Consider the following 16,247-nt stretch of genomic DNA (forward strand, 5'->3'; position numbering starts at 1 on the left):
GTGTTTTTTTTTTTAAATGTGGACATAACAACAATTAAAAGAAATTACGTACAAAAACCCGAATGATGTTATTCTTTATTTTTATTAAAAAAAATTGATCAACATTTTAGGTGTAAATTTTACTTTTATTGTATACGGATAAAATAATACAAAATATTAATTAAAAAGAACGGGGAACACAAAGTTTTTGGGTTGTGAGAATATATTTAAGGGATTATTTCTTATGAACGTGTGTAGCTACCAGACATTTCTCCGCGAGACTGAATATTCAAATGAGACTTAAATAAAGCTGTTGACGTCAGCGCTCATTTAATTTTTCAAATAAAGTTGCACAAAACTGCCCTGCCTTGCTAGTCAACCTTTGGCCTTTGTCGGGAAAAAGCAGCTAATAAATAAAGTCGGCTGCTCTCCGGTCTAAGCCAGCGCAAAAACCTTATTTACAGCCCTCGGGCGTCCGCCTAATTACATGCAAATTATGCAAAAATGTGAGTTTGCTCTCTGAGCAAAGCAGCCGGCAGGTCGGCCGCAGAGTAATTTTTCATGCATCATCCGGCCACACGGCGGAGGCGAGAGTAAATTTTCGGCGTGCAAAAGGTCCGTCGCATTTCCATTTCCAGCCTCGGGGGAAATTCGCGAATTAAGCCTATTACGAGACGGCAGACTGCGCGAGTGGAGGGTCGAACTAGAGGCTAAACTCTCGTCGCGCCAGATTTGCTGCGAGTCACATCGAGAGCTCTGTGTGCTGGGGATAATGAGACCGAAGCCATTGTCGTGCTTAGCCTGCAACTATTAGCACGAATTGTGGCGATTAAAGGATTTAAAGTTGGATGAAATATAATTATGGATTTGCAATTAATATAATCACAGAGCGCTAAATTAGACGTAAATTAGGAATGCACTCAGATTTGTAGTTATAACTGTTCCCGTTTATTTATCTTTTAGATATGTTGAATATTATTGATAAAAAATAAAACTGAAATACTTTCAAAACTAGAGGAGTAAGAAAGGTAAAAGGTCACAAATTTAAATAAAATTATTATTTTATAAAATGCATATAATTTTATAACCGTTAATTGCTATTATTTATATATTTTTTATAATAATTGTATTATATTAATTTATTTTGGCAGAAATTCGATTGTGGTAATTTAAAATTAAAAATATACACACACAAAAAATATTAAATTATAATAAAAATAAATAAAATGTTAAATTATTTATATTTACATAAATAAAATAAAATAAAATAATAAAAGATAAAAGAAAAAATTTATAGACTAAATTTTTAAACAAATAATAATTTATGTAATAGTCAATATAAAATGCTCCTCTAAAAAAGTGATGAAGAATTCAATTAAGATCAAATTTCATGCATGCTTGGGGCACTAGTCTCATTCAAAAGATGATTTCCAGTTAGACCTTATACTATATACTATCCTTAAAACCCCCTTTTTTCTTCTCTTTTTTAAATATGCAATTGATGTAATAATGATGATAGATTTCTTTATTAAGATAATTTTCCTCTACTTTGATTTAAATTGTAAATTTTTGAGGTGTATGTATGATGTACTTAGGCAGTAATTGCCTTCTGATATAAACACTAAAGACACTACTTGCAACAATATTATTCTTCATTATAAACAAGTCAAAAGTTAATTGTAACTACAAAAAACGTTTTATTTTATTAATTATTATTTTTTTTTCTCGTCAAAAATTGTCACTAAAAAGGAGTTTCTTTTAAATTTGCTATAATTTTATTTTTATTGTATAGTTTTTATAATTTTATTTCTCTCTTTTCAAAATATTTATGTTTAAAGAATAAAACTATAATTTTTTTTATAATAACTGATTGTGAGAAGTTAACCAGTGTTCAAGGGAATTACCATCTCCTACAAGTTAGTGTTGAGCAAAATTGACTAGTTAGTTTCTCACTCGCTGTTCAGCTCAAGCAAAATTAGTAGCTCGCGCGCAGTTGTCTTTTTCAAGTTCATTATCCCCGCGCACGAAACGCAATCTGCGCGAGCTCTAATTAATCCAATTAGTGTCAACTCGCAACTCGGCTCATATTCCTGGTGCTGCCTGATGCGTCTCTCAGTCATCTGCCGGCGACGAGGCATCAGTAATTAGCGGCCTCCTGCTAAAACAGTCATGCTGGCAGCTCGTCGCATCTGCACATTGCTGTTGGCCGCCGCCTTGGCCGCCGGTCAGCGGCCGGCCGTCATCTCCAGGAAGGCCAGATATTTGCTCTTTCCGCCGGGAAGCAATATGGGCGTGAGTTTCGATTTATAATCTTAATCAACGTTCATTTCATATATTTTACATTTTTTTTTTTTTTTTTTTTTGAACAAGCTGAAATTCTACTCAATTCTTATTTCACAATTTTTTATTCGAATAAAGGATAATTAAAATTTTTTGAAGATTGGCTCTCACCATTAAATCATTGCATGGTTGTACTTTGTGAATTTTTAGTCAAGGCGTCTAATTTGCTTACTATAATTATTTTAAAAAACTCTTTATTTTAATAATTTAATAAAGCTTTTTTACTTAAATTGTAACAAATTTTAATAAAAAAATTTAATATAAAAAAATTAAACTATATTTATTATTGATAAAAAAATTAATTTTGTATGTTCCACAAAGTAAATATTTTAATTAAGATTATGTAAAAGAAAAAAATGAGTTAATAATTTTTTTAAACTTGTTGTAATAAGTACAAAAATAAAATATTTTTACCAATGTTTAGATTGAAGTAGCCCTGTCAGTACCTGTGCGCAAAAGTGTGAACGTGGCCATGAACATCGAAGCCAACTACGTCTTGCCCGACAACGTGACGTACTTTTTCCCTGATCTGGTGCCCGGCCTGGGCCAGGGTCGTTTAGCCGAAAGTTTCGGTATCACCCGCAGACGGACTTACACGACCATCATCACAATGCTCAACAGGTCTGCTTCTTCTTGCTCTTTCTCTCTCTCACTCATTTTCATAATTTAGATGAGCGCCGTGTTTGTAGTTTATGCATATTAGACGCGCTGTTCATTTTACTGGCTTGTGTGTTCCGCGAGAGATGTTCGCATAACTTATGCAACCGGCTAGGCAGGCTCGTGTGAAGAGAGTAAATTGTCAACACCAACTAAACACTATCTTAATTTAGAATAAGGAATGAGAGCAAGCATTCCATTTGAATTGTAAATGAGGAGGCAATCAAGAGCTCATAGAATATTTTGCTCAATATTAAAAAAAAAAAAACTGCTATTTTCTGTGAATAATATAAAATTTTATTTTAACTTGTTCTTAATAACCCAAATTTTCACATCTGAATTTTTATTCGCAGTTTGAGGAAATTTTTATATTCGTAAAATTAAGATGGCTCCTTTTTTCTAACAAAAATAAAATAAAATCAATTATAAAATAAAAATTTGCCACAAAAGAGAGACAATTAATTTTAGTGAAATAATGTTTCAATTGGAAGTTAGAGTAGAAAGCTTTCTGAATTTTGTAAATTTAAGTGTCAAGCCAATGTACAAATTATTAACTTTAGTGGGAAATATGAACAATCGATGAACGCAAATTTTCAAATGAGAACTTTTCATTGGTGATTTCACCAATAACTATTTATTAATTTTTGTTTCTTATTATATTCTTTTAAAATATATCTTTTGTGATTTTGAATAACATCCACTACTGGAATGAGACTTTAAAAAACCATTGTAAGTTATATTTTAAACTTTGCGTAAAATTGTATTTTTTGCACTTTTTTTAAAGTAAAAAAGGTGGAAAATTTCTCTTGAAATTGAATCTAATTTAAATTCCATAGTCACATCGCACGTTCGCTTCAGTTTTTCTTGTCCCTTTTTTTAATAGAGACAAAATCCAATTACCCTAGAGCAAGAGGACAAATCCAATTTATTTTCCAGAGTCGGTCTGGACGGGCGGTCGTGTCTGTTACGTGCAATTTGCGAGGCGGCGGAGACACCTCTGCAACACAACGGCCTCTTCGGCGACTTGCTGCACGTCATTTTCACGTGAGGCCAAAAACAAACCCCTCTCGCATATTCATAATGGCGTCATGCTTTGCTTGCAGGCCGTCGAGCTCCAACGACGAGCAGCTGGGTGCCGATTTCGCCGCGGCTGAGCAGCAGGGCGTCGACGGCGACGACTGCGGGACCCTCTACTCGCAGTGCCCCCGAGGCCTCTTCCAAATGTTCACGGCGCTTGGTTGATCGAACTTTTATGCCAGCGAGTGCCTTTTCTTTATATATGTGAATTTTTATACATGCATGAGGGTGTGCGAGAGAAATAAAACTAAGTGAGAGAGTTTTGCTAAAGTGCTTGTATGCGTCAATATATATTTCAACAATAGAAATCTGTTTTCGTTACGTAATTTGTTTCATCCAATTAATGGTAAAGTATTTTTGTTTATTGCAAACATTGAATTTATCTATTTACACAATTATTTATTAAGTACACCGTATTATGTAATGAATGTTTCTTTTATTTTTTTAATTAAAATGTGCCATATTTTGACAGCAGTTGAGCCACCATAAATTGAGGATATCATTCCTTTTGAATCATAATTATTAATAATCAAGTACCAGATTATTTGTCGGCAAAAATAACAATTGATCCTTTCGTTCTTAAAGGGTCGGTTCTTGTTTGACGTAATTATCAGGCGGGTATTTAAAAGGATTGTTTCCAAAGGGAATATCGGAAAGCTTCTGGTCGATGGGCAGCCGCGTGTCGTAGAGAGATGGTGCCTGACAGATGATGCACAGCGTCCCGATGATGCACGCCAAGGTAAAGACCCACAAGAAGAAGCGGTCGAGCACCATCGAGACAAATTTCCAGTCTTCGACCACGTCGTTGTCAATGTCGGCGTCCTTCATGTGCTGGGCGATGAACTGAACGCCTTCCAGGGCAGCCAGCAACTCGGGCGACGCCTGCCTACCTGCGATCACCTCATGGTGATCTAGTAAAAAAATTAAAATTGGGAAGTTTTTAATTATGATTTAATTTTATTGGAAGAAAGAACAAAAATTGAAATTTGGTTTCAGTTTTCACATTTTCACAAATTAAAAAAAAAATGAAACGTTTTCAATCTTTTCACAAAAATTTTTAAATAAATCTCTTTAATAAAATAATTTTTTTTTAAGAATTAACAAGGAATTTTAAGTTAAAGGTTTTCTTGTAATCCATATTTAAACTTTAATAACAATAAAGATAAGAAATACATACCTGATGAATGAGCCTCCATATGATCTTCCAAATCATGCTTGAAGCTGGACTCGAAGGGTGACGACAAAGGGCTCATTTTCCCGTCATGGAACCCATCGCCCAATCCATCCCTGCATCAAATAACAAAAAAAGCCTTCATTAGGCCACCCATTCATAAAAAAGCGACCGAAATCTATTCACTGAATTTACATAATCGAAGGCCATCAACATTTCAATCGGCGCTGATTGTTCACTCATAAATTATTATGCAGCGCACACAAAGCGCATTTATTATTTTATTATTATTTTTTTCTTTTTTCATACGAACTCCTCCTTTTTAAGTAGTAAAATTTTTGTAGTTAAATTTATTTTTGTGGACTGATGGAAAGTTTATTCGAAACCGTAAAAACCACGACGTTAAAAATGCATGCGTTTGCGTTCGGGAGCGGCTGCGAGACGGCGAGCGCCTGCGAATGAGCCGCTCCGCAACCCGCTCGACGGAGGCGTCGCGCAGGTTGCATAACATATGCCACTTGCGTACCTGAAATCTCCGGGGAACGCGTTGTCTGCAAAAGGCTCGTCGTGCTCATAGTGGTCCCTGGGCGAGTAGTGGGGCCGGCGCATCATCAGGATACGCGGCATTGCGTCCAGGAATACGGTCTTTACCCACGGAGACATTTTGTGCGTCGACGGCGATCTGAAAAATTAGATCGAAGAAGAAATTTTACTGAAAGTCATTCTATTAAACCCATATTCAAAAAAAAATTATAGAATGAACTGATATTTTTAAGATATAGACTTGGTTTTAAATTGAAAATGTATGCTTTTAAAAATTTTATTACTTTTTTTTGCCTCAAATTTCTCTGGTAAAATTTACAAAATTAACTTCTCATAAAAAGGAAATGTGCCTGGATCGTGATTCTGCCCTTAAGTTTTATTTTAGGTAAATTTCAATAGTTTTTTTAAACAAACAGAAAGAACAAATCCAAAATTTATTCAAACCACATATTGGGTTTGACGCGTTCAAAACTAGAAAAATTGCATTTTATACCATCTCTAATTTTTCAACCTGGCTTTATTTACATTATAATTTTAGATAGTGTAAATTTCTTTAATAATGGATAAACTGATTAAATTACTCTTCAATTTCAAAACCAGCAAATAAAAACGGAACCTTTAACTTTCCCCCCTATCAAATTTTGAGTCAAAGTTAAAAAGTCGAACGGATAAGAATTTTTCGTGGCACGTTTTTCTGGGATGCGATGCAGCTGTCCCTTGGGTATTCCGGCTATTTGTTTCCAATTCTCTTTTTGCCTCTGCGCATACATTTCTTTGGTGGAAAACACCGCGCGATTCAGTCTCGTGAAATATTAAGAATAACCGAGAATGGAAAGCATCCCCTGCAGAGAGCGGCTTTCCGCCAGGGCCGATTCCGTTCGCTCTCTTTTTGCCAATAAAAAAAACGCGCACAAACAGCAGCGAAGAGAAAAGCTGCTGCTGCTTCAAGATATAAAAATTCCGCCGCTCTTTGAAAGCCGCGGCACCTCCAGCAGCTCGCGAGGCAAAAAATGAGTTTTTGCACTCGGCCGACTTGCAAAAAAAGAGAAACGAAATGAAAATGAAAGAGGGAAAGAAAGAATAAGGGCGTAGTGCGGCAACGCAAGATCAAAAAAGGGAGGCTGCTTTTAATCAAATTGGGGGCGAATCGAATTACTTTGTGTCGCCCGGCCGGCGATATTTCACATTGAGAATCCGCTGCGCGCATAAATTAGCCCATTCAGAGCTTCCGGCGAGCAAAAAACTCGAGCTTTTTCCATCTTTTGTGGCGGCGCGTCTTGAAAAAGAGAGTCGCCATTTGAAATTCAATCAAGCGCGCCTGATTTCTGCCCCTTTGAGGAAAAAATCGGCCTGGCGGTAGAGCAGAGCGATGACGGGACCCGGACGGACGTTCGGATCGATCGTCAAAGGGCCGCCGAGCGCGTGATACCAACCGGCCTGATGCTGCAGCGGGATTCGCGCACATTAGTGCCTATTCGCTTACGCAATCTAGACCTAATTTTGAGAGCCCACCCGTCACAACAAAGGGAAGAGAGCCGGTGAAATGAAATTGAATATAAGCAGCCAGCTGCTGCCAAGAAAGTCACTCTCAGGCCCAACAATAATAAGCATTTTTTTCCAATGAACGTATTTAAAAATTTGCACAAAATTTATCAGGAAGTCCTTTTAGCAGTTAAATATAAAAAGTTACTGAGAAAAATGCTTATGCAAACGTTCTCATTAAGATCAATTTAAATATAGATTGATTTTATTTTGCTAACTTGATTGTGGTGATATGATCTTGGATTGGAAACTTTTTTATCGTTTTTATATTTGGGCTAATATTGAGAAAATCGAAAACAATTATTTAAGAACATCCATGAGAAACAAGGTCAATTCTCAATAATTTAGCTCTCTCGATATTTATAAAAATTTTTCTTGCGATGTCTCCTTGGAAATTTTGTATCAGCAAACCAATGCTAATGCTTAGAAAATAATTATCAAAAAAATTTAAATCTATTAGGGCTGTAATTTTTTCTATCAGGAGAAGATACATCATTGAAGATTGGTGGTGGTAAAGGACTATGAATTAAATTTAATATACTTGCATTAAAATTGATAGTAATTTTGTATTATATAATTTTTTATTTTTCTTAAAGATCTATATATCCTATATATTTTGTTTTTCTAAACTTAAAAATTTATTTCAATTATAGTTGTCTATTTTAAATTTAATCTGTTTAATATATTATGTATTACAAAAATTAAATAAGAATTTTTTAAGTGGTGCTAGATGAATTTTTTTAACAAATTATACATTAATACATGGAATCAACTCATGTATTGTATTACATTACTTTTACCAACTTACTTCAAATCCTTGCTTCTGTTCATTACTCTTATCATGCAATTATTCAAAATAATCAGATAACAATGAAATCGAAAACGAAACCTTAAGTGAAAATAATTCTCTTATGTGAAATCTGCCCCACTATTCACAAGTGAATTTGATACAAATCCTGTCATTTCGCTCTCTATCAGCATCTAACGCTGTGAAATTGTTGTGCTCTCAGTCAGTCAGCAACGGCCGGCAAATGGAGGCAAAACTGCCCCCGGGGGCTGTTGAGTGGCACAATCCCTCTCAGCCCTCCGTACGGACCGTCCGCACACTCTCTTTCAGTACAAATGCACACGGAGTGGCGAAATCGCACGCGAGCTGCCAAAGTGGACAGACACCCTCGAGCCGGATTCCGCATTACGATTTCACGTTATTTGCGTTTGCCCCGACACGCGGACACATATAAAAAATCTAGAAGTTCACGCGCGGGCTTTTAGTTTCGCTCTGTGTTGCGTAAAATGCCCAAGTATGACTCTCATGGACATTGAAATTGTAAAAGGCGCTAATTACAAGTAAAACACACAAAAAAAATGTATCATATTGTATAGAGAACATTAAAACAAAAATGCATATTATATCTTATTACTGGGCCTGCTATTGATATCAAAATTTGGAACAAGACTTTTTATGCGGTATCTTTCTGGACACTTTACTCTTTTAACACAATTAATAATAACCCTCACTAATTAATTTAAAATTGACGATTTTTATAACTTCAAAATGAATTCAGGTATAATCAAATCAAGAAGTATATTTTTTATTCAATTTTAGCTGGAATATAAAATATTTTATGACATGGTAATCAAATAAAAAACAAATCAAACTAGATTCATTTCCCTACTTCTCAAAGTAGGTTAATATTGTATTATAGAAGAAGACAAACGATGAGAAAACACAAAAACGTCTTTTCCTTCCACGCCACAAATTTCTTTAAAAAAAAGTGCAGTAAGATCAGCGAGCAGAGCGGTGACGTGAAGGCATCATAAGCATCGAACAATTTCGCCGCAAGAAACTAACGAGCCGGACGAAATGTAGCGAAAATGACACGGCGGAAAGCAGCATCCCTGCTATCGAAGCTCCGTACTGCGGTTGCTTGCGGAAAACACACCACGGGTCGCCGGCGTGAATATACATATCGGCACCAGATGAAATATTATGAAGCGCAAATTCGCGTGGCGGGCCATGCACATCTGCGGCCGAGTGTGCGGATCGATGGCTGGCGGGGCCATTAGGCGCTTTTCCCGCGAAACAACCACATTAAGCGCGGGGGCGTGATGAGATAAAAAGAGCGGATGGCGGCGCACAGACCGGGGATGACACCAGGCTAGACCTTATCTGCCACCCATTTGCATGCAAATGACGCCCGCAAATTGACCGGCGACGAGAAAAATACCGAGATTATCGAGAATTTTGCTACGTACTTTTACGGTCAAAGTTTAAAGTGGATGTGAAATGAACGCCCTCGGTTTGAAGCGAGACTTACGCGTGTCTAGTTTAACTTTAAAAATTTTTAGATGAACCGCGTAATTTTTGTTAAGAATATTAAATATTAGGTTTACAAGTTTGTTCAGGCTGGTGTTTGAAGCAGACACCAAATTTTCTGATTTAAAAATTTCCAATTAAAAATTATTCTTGAAAATTGTTCTTTCTTTTATTGAAAGGAAAATTAAAATCTTATAAACTCTCACTTTCACTTTCATTTTCATTTATTTCCTTTCAAGAGAATTGGTGTGTGCTTAATTTAAAAATTAACTGATTTTTTTTGTTTGAATTAATCACAAAGTGTGTGAAATCTGTTTTTTTTTTAAATCTTTTTTTAAAATTACAGTTGAAAAGTGTTGAAACTTACCTAAAGTAGACGTTGAGCACGCAGACAGTCACGCAGATGGAGAGCGTGACGAGAATCATGGTGAAGAGGAGGTACTTGCCAAGCAGCGGCACGGCCAGCGATGTCGGCGGGATGATCTCGGCCAGCAGCAAGAAGAACACAGTGAGCGACAGCAGGATCGAGATGCAAAGGGTCACTTTCTCGCCGGAGTCGGAGGGCAGGTAGAAAACCAGCACGGTCAGGAAGGTGATGCCCACGCAAGGGATGATCAGGTTGACCGTGTAGAAAAGGGTCTTTCGACGCATCACCAATTTGAATGTGATGTCTGGGAATTTTAAATAAAACTTTCAGTTAAAACATTTAATAATTAAATTATTAAAAAATTAAATGCCTTTTTTATGATTAAAAAATACATCGCATCAATATGTAACATTAAATTTAATATCAATAAATTATTATTTTTTAATTATTTTTTATGTTTTACTTACTACAATCCTAAACATTTATAAAATTTAGATTCATATTGTTTGGAAAAGATGAGGATATTATTAAATATTTATATGAATTTGCCTCATCATATCACCAAAGCAGAGTAATCAAACTGCCAATTTCATTTGATGGGCTATTACGTATTTATTCAAACTAGCGATTCTTATTTCAAGCACAGATCATTAAAATAATTTTTTTAAACTCATCTAAAATTAGGCATCTATACGGAAAATAAACAATCAGTTAAAGTCAGCAATTGTATTAATTTCCAGATTTTTTTTTTGTGGAGCTAAGCGTGATTAAAAATTTACCTGAATAAGGTTCAGCACAGCAAGGGTAATATTCCTCATTTCGGCGCGCAGGAACATCAAGAATGTCCCACTCGACCGAGTAGTAAAATTCGCTCAGATCAATTCCAATTTTGACCAAATTGCTGCCAGCTTTCTGCTCCATGTGCTTCAAATCAACCTTTATTTTGCACACATAATATTAATTATTTCAATGTTTTTTAAATAAATTACTTGAATTCCATTGTAAGTCCACGAGCCGAATTTCATGTTGCAGCTTTGCTCGTCGAAAGGGAAATACTCGACGTTGATCTCGCAGGATGACTTGTAAATGGCGGGCGGTTTCCACACCACTTCGCCGGTGTACTTCAAAGTTGCTTTTGTCATCAGCGTCACTTCGTAGTTTCCGTCGGCGCTGCAAAACGAAATTTATTCCAAATCAGTTTTTTCGCGAAATCTCATTTTGAATTTTCGGCTCACTTGTTGAACAAGACGATGTCGGGGAGCCAAATGTGTTCTGACGGGACGTACAACATTTCCACGCCGCCGTAATCCTCGGGGTCCCAGTGCAGTTTGTAATCGATCCATTTCTGTAGTTTGCGGACAAAAGGAGGAGAAAAACAAGACGTTTAGTGCGATTGTCGCTTTGCGTGAAAAGGGTTCGTCTGACCTGCTCCACCCAGACGTTGGTCGTCATCACCTGGCTCTTCAAGTTCTGCAAAAGGCTCTCGGTGAGAATGGCACGGACGGCACGAAATTGAGTTTTTTTTTAATATTTTATTTCTAGTGTGACTACAGAGTGACATGACACTAACTTGTAATAGAAATAGAGAGAGGGAATAATAATATACTTTATATATTATGAAGAAATATATATATCACGTGCGAAAGAAAGCATGCTGATTTATTTATCATTAATGCAGACACACTTGGAAAAGGGTTTTTCGTAAAAAGACAAAAGCCAAAAATCAGAAAAGGGAGAGACTAGATGTGTCTATTCGGATCTATAGAGTTTATCTCATTTGGGTCGGAGCTAGATTGCCGTCAGGTGTGGTGTGGTGTGTGAATTTGGTGGGGCAAGGGTGGGCAGACGGGGGTCGTTGGACGGTGCTGAGATTGTTTTTTAGAAAAATCTAATACAACCAGTTATAATTGTTTGTTCGACTTAATTTTTTTATCAAAGGAGTAAAAACTTTCCGAGAAGCAGAAAGTAATTCTAATATTCATAGTACGCAAATATGCATCTTTATTTGCATAAAATAAATTTAATAAGTTTCCACCTCCTATTATAACTATAAATTCTTGGCATTTTAATTTCCCTTAAAAACGTTTTCTTTTTTTTTTTACTGAAAACTTAAATTTTTGAAGAAAATACTATCCTTTTTACAGTCACAAAACTGTTTTATAAATGTAACTGAAAAAAAAAATTATTCAAAGCTCGCAACTAATCTAAAATAATTAGCCCCTTACGTTTGTTACCCCGTTTTTAACTACACGCTCCCCTTTCTCAAGAGGTCAATTAAAATTTCATTCTTTGTTATGAGAGAGTTAGTGAGAAAAGGGGCGCCGTTTTTTTTGTTATTACACGAGTGTATCACATGTGCCTCTTGACTTGTGAGAAGAGTAGAGTGCAGGTCGCATGCAGCGAGAAGGTCAAGCGTGGCGGAAAACTCGAGCACCAAAACCTCACCTCGCAACGTCCCGGGACAAACATTTGGGGTCAGAGAGAGAATCGGGCATGTGTGTGTGTTCAGTTTTGTGGTGGCAAATCGACTCTATAGTGTGTGTTTGTTTACGGCCAATATTGTCACGTGTTTGTGTATGTTTCTGTATATATAGAGAGACATCCAATAATAACTATAGATGGACTTTGCACTACCAAATATAGTATAAATTTTATGACGGGGGAGTAAACAGTATCACACGAACTTCTAACGCACTACGGCAAAAAGCAGCGCAGGGGAGGACATTCGTGTTGGAGAGACACGATTTTCAAAAATATACATAATAAGTTGTACTTAAAAAATAAAAAGGTTGATATGAGATCCACATTGCGTATATTGCGCTCTGGTGTGTGGGAGAGTGAAATTGATAGTGTAGTCGGGTTCATATATAAATATCGTGTGTCAGGTCAGTCATTTCTAACAAGATAAATGGATAGTAGCGGCACTTACAAATTGGCATGGTTTAATGTGGTTTTCCACGAGATGCACAGTAAAAAAACAGACAAATGCGAGTATCAGACAGACTGCACCACAAAAAGCAGCACACGAGAGGGTGGACACGTGTTGCAGCAGCTCAGCAGGCCGACCCAGCTTAGGGCCGGCCCCAGGTGTCATGGCGCTCAGACCGAGCAAATTAATATCAAACGCATGCAACACGAGAATTTAATTTTTTTTTTTTATATATAGAGAGAATATATATCAGCGGATATATCACGTTGCAGGGATTTATGTAAAATTATATTTTATATAAGTTTGCATGTATAGTAATAATAACGTAAGGGCCGAGTACTGTGGCCATTCAGAGAGCCAAAAGAGCTCCAAGGACAGGTCTGGGGAGGCCAGATTCAGACTGAATTGTTGCTGAGACGTGTCACCAGTAGGGGAAGAGAGTCGCCTTGGAGAGAATTTGCTTTGAATTTCAGACATTTGAAAAAAATTAATTAATTAAAAATAAGTGCCCTGCTTAATTTTGAAAATTTTCCAGCTCTTTATTCTTGGTGAGTTGAAATATTTTTCGAAGAGGTAAAAAATCTGAAATTCAATTTCCTCGCCCAAGGCGTACAATAACGACTGAAAACGATGAAAATCCAATCACAAATTAAACAAGGAATTTAATGGAAACATCAGTAAATATAATGCAATTATATGCACCCAATTAAATGAATTATGTGGAAAGAACCTTTTGCTAAAATTCACGATTTTTTTTATTATGAAATTTATTTAAAATATTCTGTTAAGGAAACTTAGACGCGAATTATTAATATTGAAAATAAAACTATTTAAAAAGGTGGTTGTTAACGTAGCTCAATTTTATATTTGTAGGTAAAAGTTTAGAGACGCTTATAAAAGGTTTATCTTGAGTATTTATGGAATTATTAAAATATAAAAACTAACTTTTAATTTCACAGAAAACCAACAATTCTGTTTTGTAACTGTAATTTTAAATACAAAATGTAACATTGAACCCCATTTTTGTAGTTTTCAATTAGTGGATTTTAGCCAAATTGGTTCCTTTAATTAGGTCAAGCAACCCTTTCTTTTGCTCCAAAATCAGTTACTGAAGATTTCATATATTTCCTTGTCAATATTAATTCATATTATACTGCAAATATAAATTTTTGTATAAATTTTGGTCTCGGTTCTTTGAAGATCACTTCTTGCTGATGAGAGTTGAATTTCAACGGACATGTCCAGACATGTCCCAGGACCTCAAAGGCGAGACACTGATATAAGAAGTATGTAATAGTAAATATATATAAACAGCGCCTTTCTTTGGCCACAATTAGCCTCTCGGAACGAAAGTCTCACCACTTCGATCAACTGGCTGAGCTTGAGTCCAAGCCAGACTGTTAGCGTCTCCGAGTTGTTGTTGACCGGTCGAATGAGCCGGTTGTAGTTGGACAGCAAGTCGTCGTACAGCCGTTTGGCGTCCGGGTTCGCCTCGACCGTCTTCAAACCTGGGGGCAAAACCTCGCCTGTGTCGCCAGGTCGGGGGCTTTGGGTCAGTTTCGTCCACGGCGTTATTGAGACCAACCTATTAACAGCCAGCTAGCGGCCACGGCCATGCAGATCCATAGCTTTTTATGCAAGAGTGGAGCATCAGGCAGACAGACGCGCCCCGCAGTCACAAATTTCAGTGAATCAAATTCCAATTAAAATATTTCACATGCACTTCGAACATGAACTCAATTGATCGTACAAGAATATAATATGTATATTGAATTAACTATTCTTTTATAAAATTAATTATTATTTAATATATTTTTAAAATTTTTTGGATTTATATTTAAAATATTAATCCCAGTCAAATTGAGTCTCAATTATAATTTAAAAAAATATTCTGTAAAATTTACAATGCTTGGAGTCTTTGAACATCCTTGAAAAAGATGTCAAAATCCCAAAACTTAAAAATTGATCAAAATTCAAAAAGTCCCTGGTTCATCTTCGAAAATTTGCAAAATTAAGCCAATCAGTCATACTGCTGCAAAAATCACGGGCGCCATCATGCTTTCATTCTTATTTAAAACAAAGAGAATTAAGAAGTATATGATGTTTTTTTTTTTAATTAATGTACACGATGCTTTATTGTAAAAAATAAAGAAACTGAGATTATAATGCATTTTTACTCAACTATAACACCAATGTTGTCAAATTACTGAGTTTTAACGCAAATATCGCACGCAATATTAATTAAAAATCTATAAAGAAAAATGCTCTTAAATTTTGAATGGTTAAAAGTAACAGATTATTTAGTGCAGCAACAATTATTTAGATAATTCCAGAGCTGAATATTTAAGAATTTTTAAATGCAACAACAGGCCACCCGTGTTGGGTGTGAAGTCCCGAATGGGACCGCTGCTGGGCCCTTTAAGGCGGGGCTTACCTCTGCAGGCGGCCAGGGCCCCGAGGGCCAAAAGCACAGTGGCCGCGGAGCGCATCTCTCGCACAGCGGCGGCCACTCTTCTTCTTCTCGAACAAACACCCCAACCGGTTTTTCAATCCTTTAAATCGGTAGGGTGGCAATCCAAAGGGTTGCTAGTGCGGCTGGCGGTTTTTTCACCGTGTCGTTTTGGAGAACTTGGTGCTCGGGGGATGAATAGGGTGCCGGAGAGTGGTGCGCTGCATCCCTCTCTGGAACAGCTGCATCGATCGCTTTAGGGGTGGGTTTTTCGAGCAGGGGTGGTGAACCGTTCGCAGATGCAGGCGCTTTCTCTCGGGCTCTTCTAGAAATTATTGCTTTCTGATATTATTTTGCTTTGTAAATAAATTTGAATGTTGCTGTGTTAATATTTAATTAGAATGATTTAAGATTACATAATTTAAAAATTAATTTTTTGAAATTAACTTGCATTAAAATTATCTAAATAATGTTAAATATTTTTACAGCACTTTAATTTTAATAGTAACATAATTATTTATATTGATTTTAAATTATCTATTTTAAAATATATTTAATAAATAATAATTTTGCGTTTTTTTATTTATTGGATTTTGAGCAAAAGTGGTTTATTAAATAACAAAATATTCAATTTTTTTTTATAAATATATTTAAAGCAAACGCATCTGAAAATTATGTTGTACCAAAGGATAAAATCTGCTTTTCCTTCTATTCTGGGCTTCTTGATTTATGATACCAACGTATAAAATATCATTGATAAACTATGTACAATTTGTAAGGATAATAAAAGTTTTTAATCGATTAAAGCAACTGCAATGGCCTAATATTATTTATTCCTTATTCCATAAATAGAAGCCAAAAGTTTAAATACAGGAT

At 36.0% G+C, this 16,247-nt stretch overlaps 2 protein-coding genes across 6 annotated transcripts; one reads left to right on the forward strand and one right to left on the reverse strand.

Annotated features, from left to right (window-relative positions):
- The first annotated feature begins 2,112 nt into the window (after positions 1-2,112).
- Positions 2,113-4,494, forward strand: LOC132205184 (uncharacterized). The gene is made up of 4 exons (XM_059634117.1): positions 2,113-2,271; positions 2,744-2,940; positions 3,913-4,020; positions 4,080-4,494. Exons 1-4 carry the CDS (start codon positions 2,149-2,151, stop codon positions 4,216-4,218), a joined length of 567 nt encoding a protein of 188 aa, XP_059490100.1. The 5' UTR covers positions 2,113-2,148; the 3' UTR covers positions 4,219-4,494.
- On the reverse strand, positions 4,320-15,491 carry LOC132205183 (acetylcholine receptor subunit beta-like 2). 5 transcript variants are annotated; one of them, XM_059634115.1, is made up of 11 exons: positions 15,357-15,431; positions 14,508-14,550; positions 14,282-14,448; positions 11,419-11,463; positions 11,229-11,338; positions 10,983-11,163; positions 10,773-10,929; positions 9,994-10,297; positions 5,751-5,906; positions 5,231-5,340; positions 4,320-4,964 (listed from the first exon to the last, which is right to left on the reverse strand). In XM_059634115.1, the coding sequence occupies exons 2-11, from the start codon at positions 14,536-14,538 to the stop codon at positions 4,633-4,635; spliced, it is 1,593 nt and encodes a 530-aa protein (XP_059490098.1). In that variant the 5' UTR covers positions 14,539-14,550; positions 15,357-15,431; the 3' UTR covers positions 4,320-4,632. The 5 variants fall into 5 exon arrangements, with proteins under 5 accessions (XP_059490098.1, XP_059490095.1, XP_059490094.1 ...); XM_059634112.1 differs by lacking the exon at positions 14,508-14,550 and having other exon boundaries at positions 11,419-11,454; positions 15,357-15,491; XM_059634111.1 differs by lacking the exon at positions 14,508-14,550 and having other exon boundaries at positions 15,357-15,491.
- Between the last annotated feature and the right edge of the window lie 756 nt (positions 15,492-16,247).

Source organism: Neocloeon triangulifer, unplaced genomic scaffold (genome assembly GCF_031216515.1).
Source record: "Neocloeon triangulifer isolate White Clay Creek 2 clone unplaced genomic scaffold, ASM3121651v1 ptg000002l, whole genome shotgun sequence".
Lineage (NCBI taxonomy): Eukaryota > Metazoa > Arthropoda > Insecta > Ephemeroptera > Baetidae > Neocloeon > Neocloeon triangulifer.

Coding starts and splice junctions, on each gene's coding strand:
- LOC132205184 (XM_059634117.1), top strand. CDS start 2,149: ATGCTGGCAGCTCGTCGCATCTGCACATTGCTGTTGGCCGCCGCCTTG. Junction 2,272..2,743: donor CGCCGGGAAGCAATATGGGC/GTGAGTTTCGAT, acceptor ACCAATGTTTAG/ATTGAAGTAGCCCTGTCAGT. Junction 2,941..3,912: donor ATCATCACAATGCTCAACAG/GTCTGCTTCTTC, acceptor TTTATTTTCCAG/AGTCGGTCTGGACGGGCGGT.
- LOC132205183 (XM_059634111.1), bottom strand. CDS start 15,411: ATGCGCTCCGCGGCCACTGTGCTTTTGGCCCTCGGGGCCCTGGCCGCC. Junction 10,930..10,982: donor GGACTTACAATGGAATTCAA/GTAATTTATTTA, acceptor TGCAAAATAAAG/GTTGATTTGAAGCACATGGA. Junction 5,341..5,750: donor GCGTTCCCCGGAGATTTCAG/GTACGCAAGTGG, acceptor TATTTGATGCAG/GGATGGATTGGGCGATGGGT.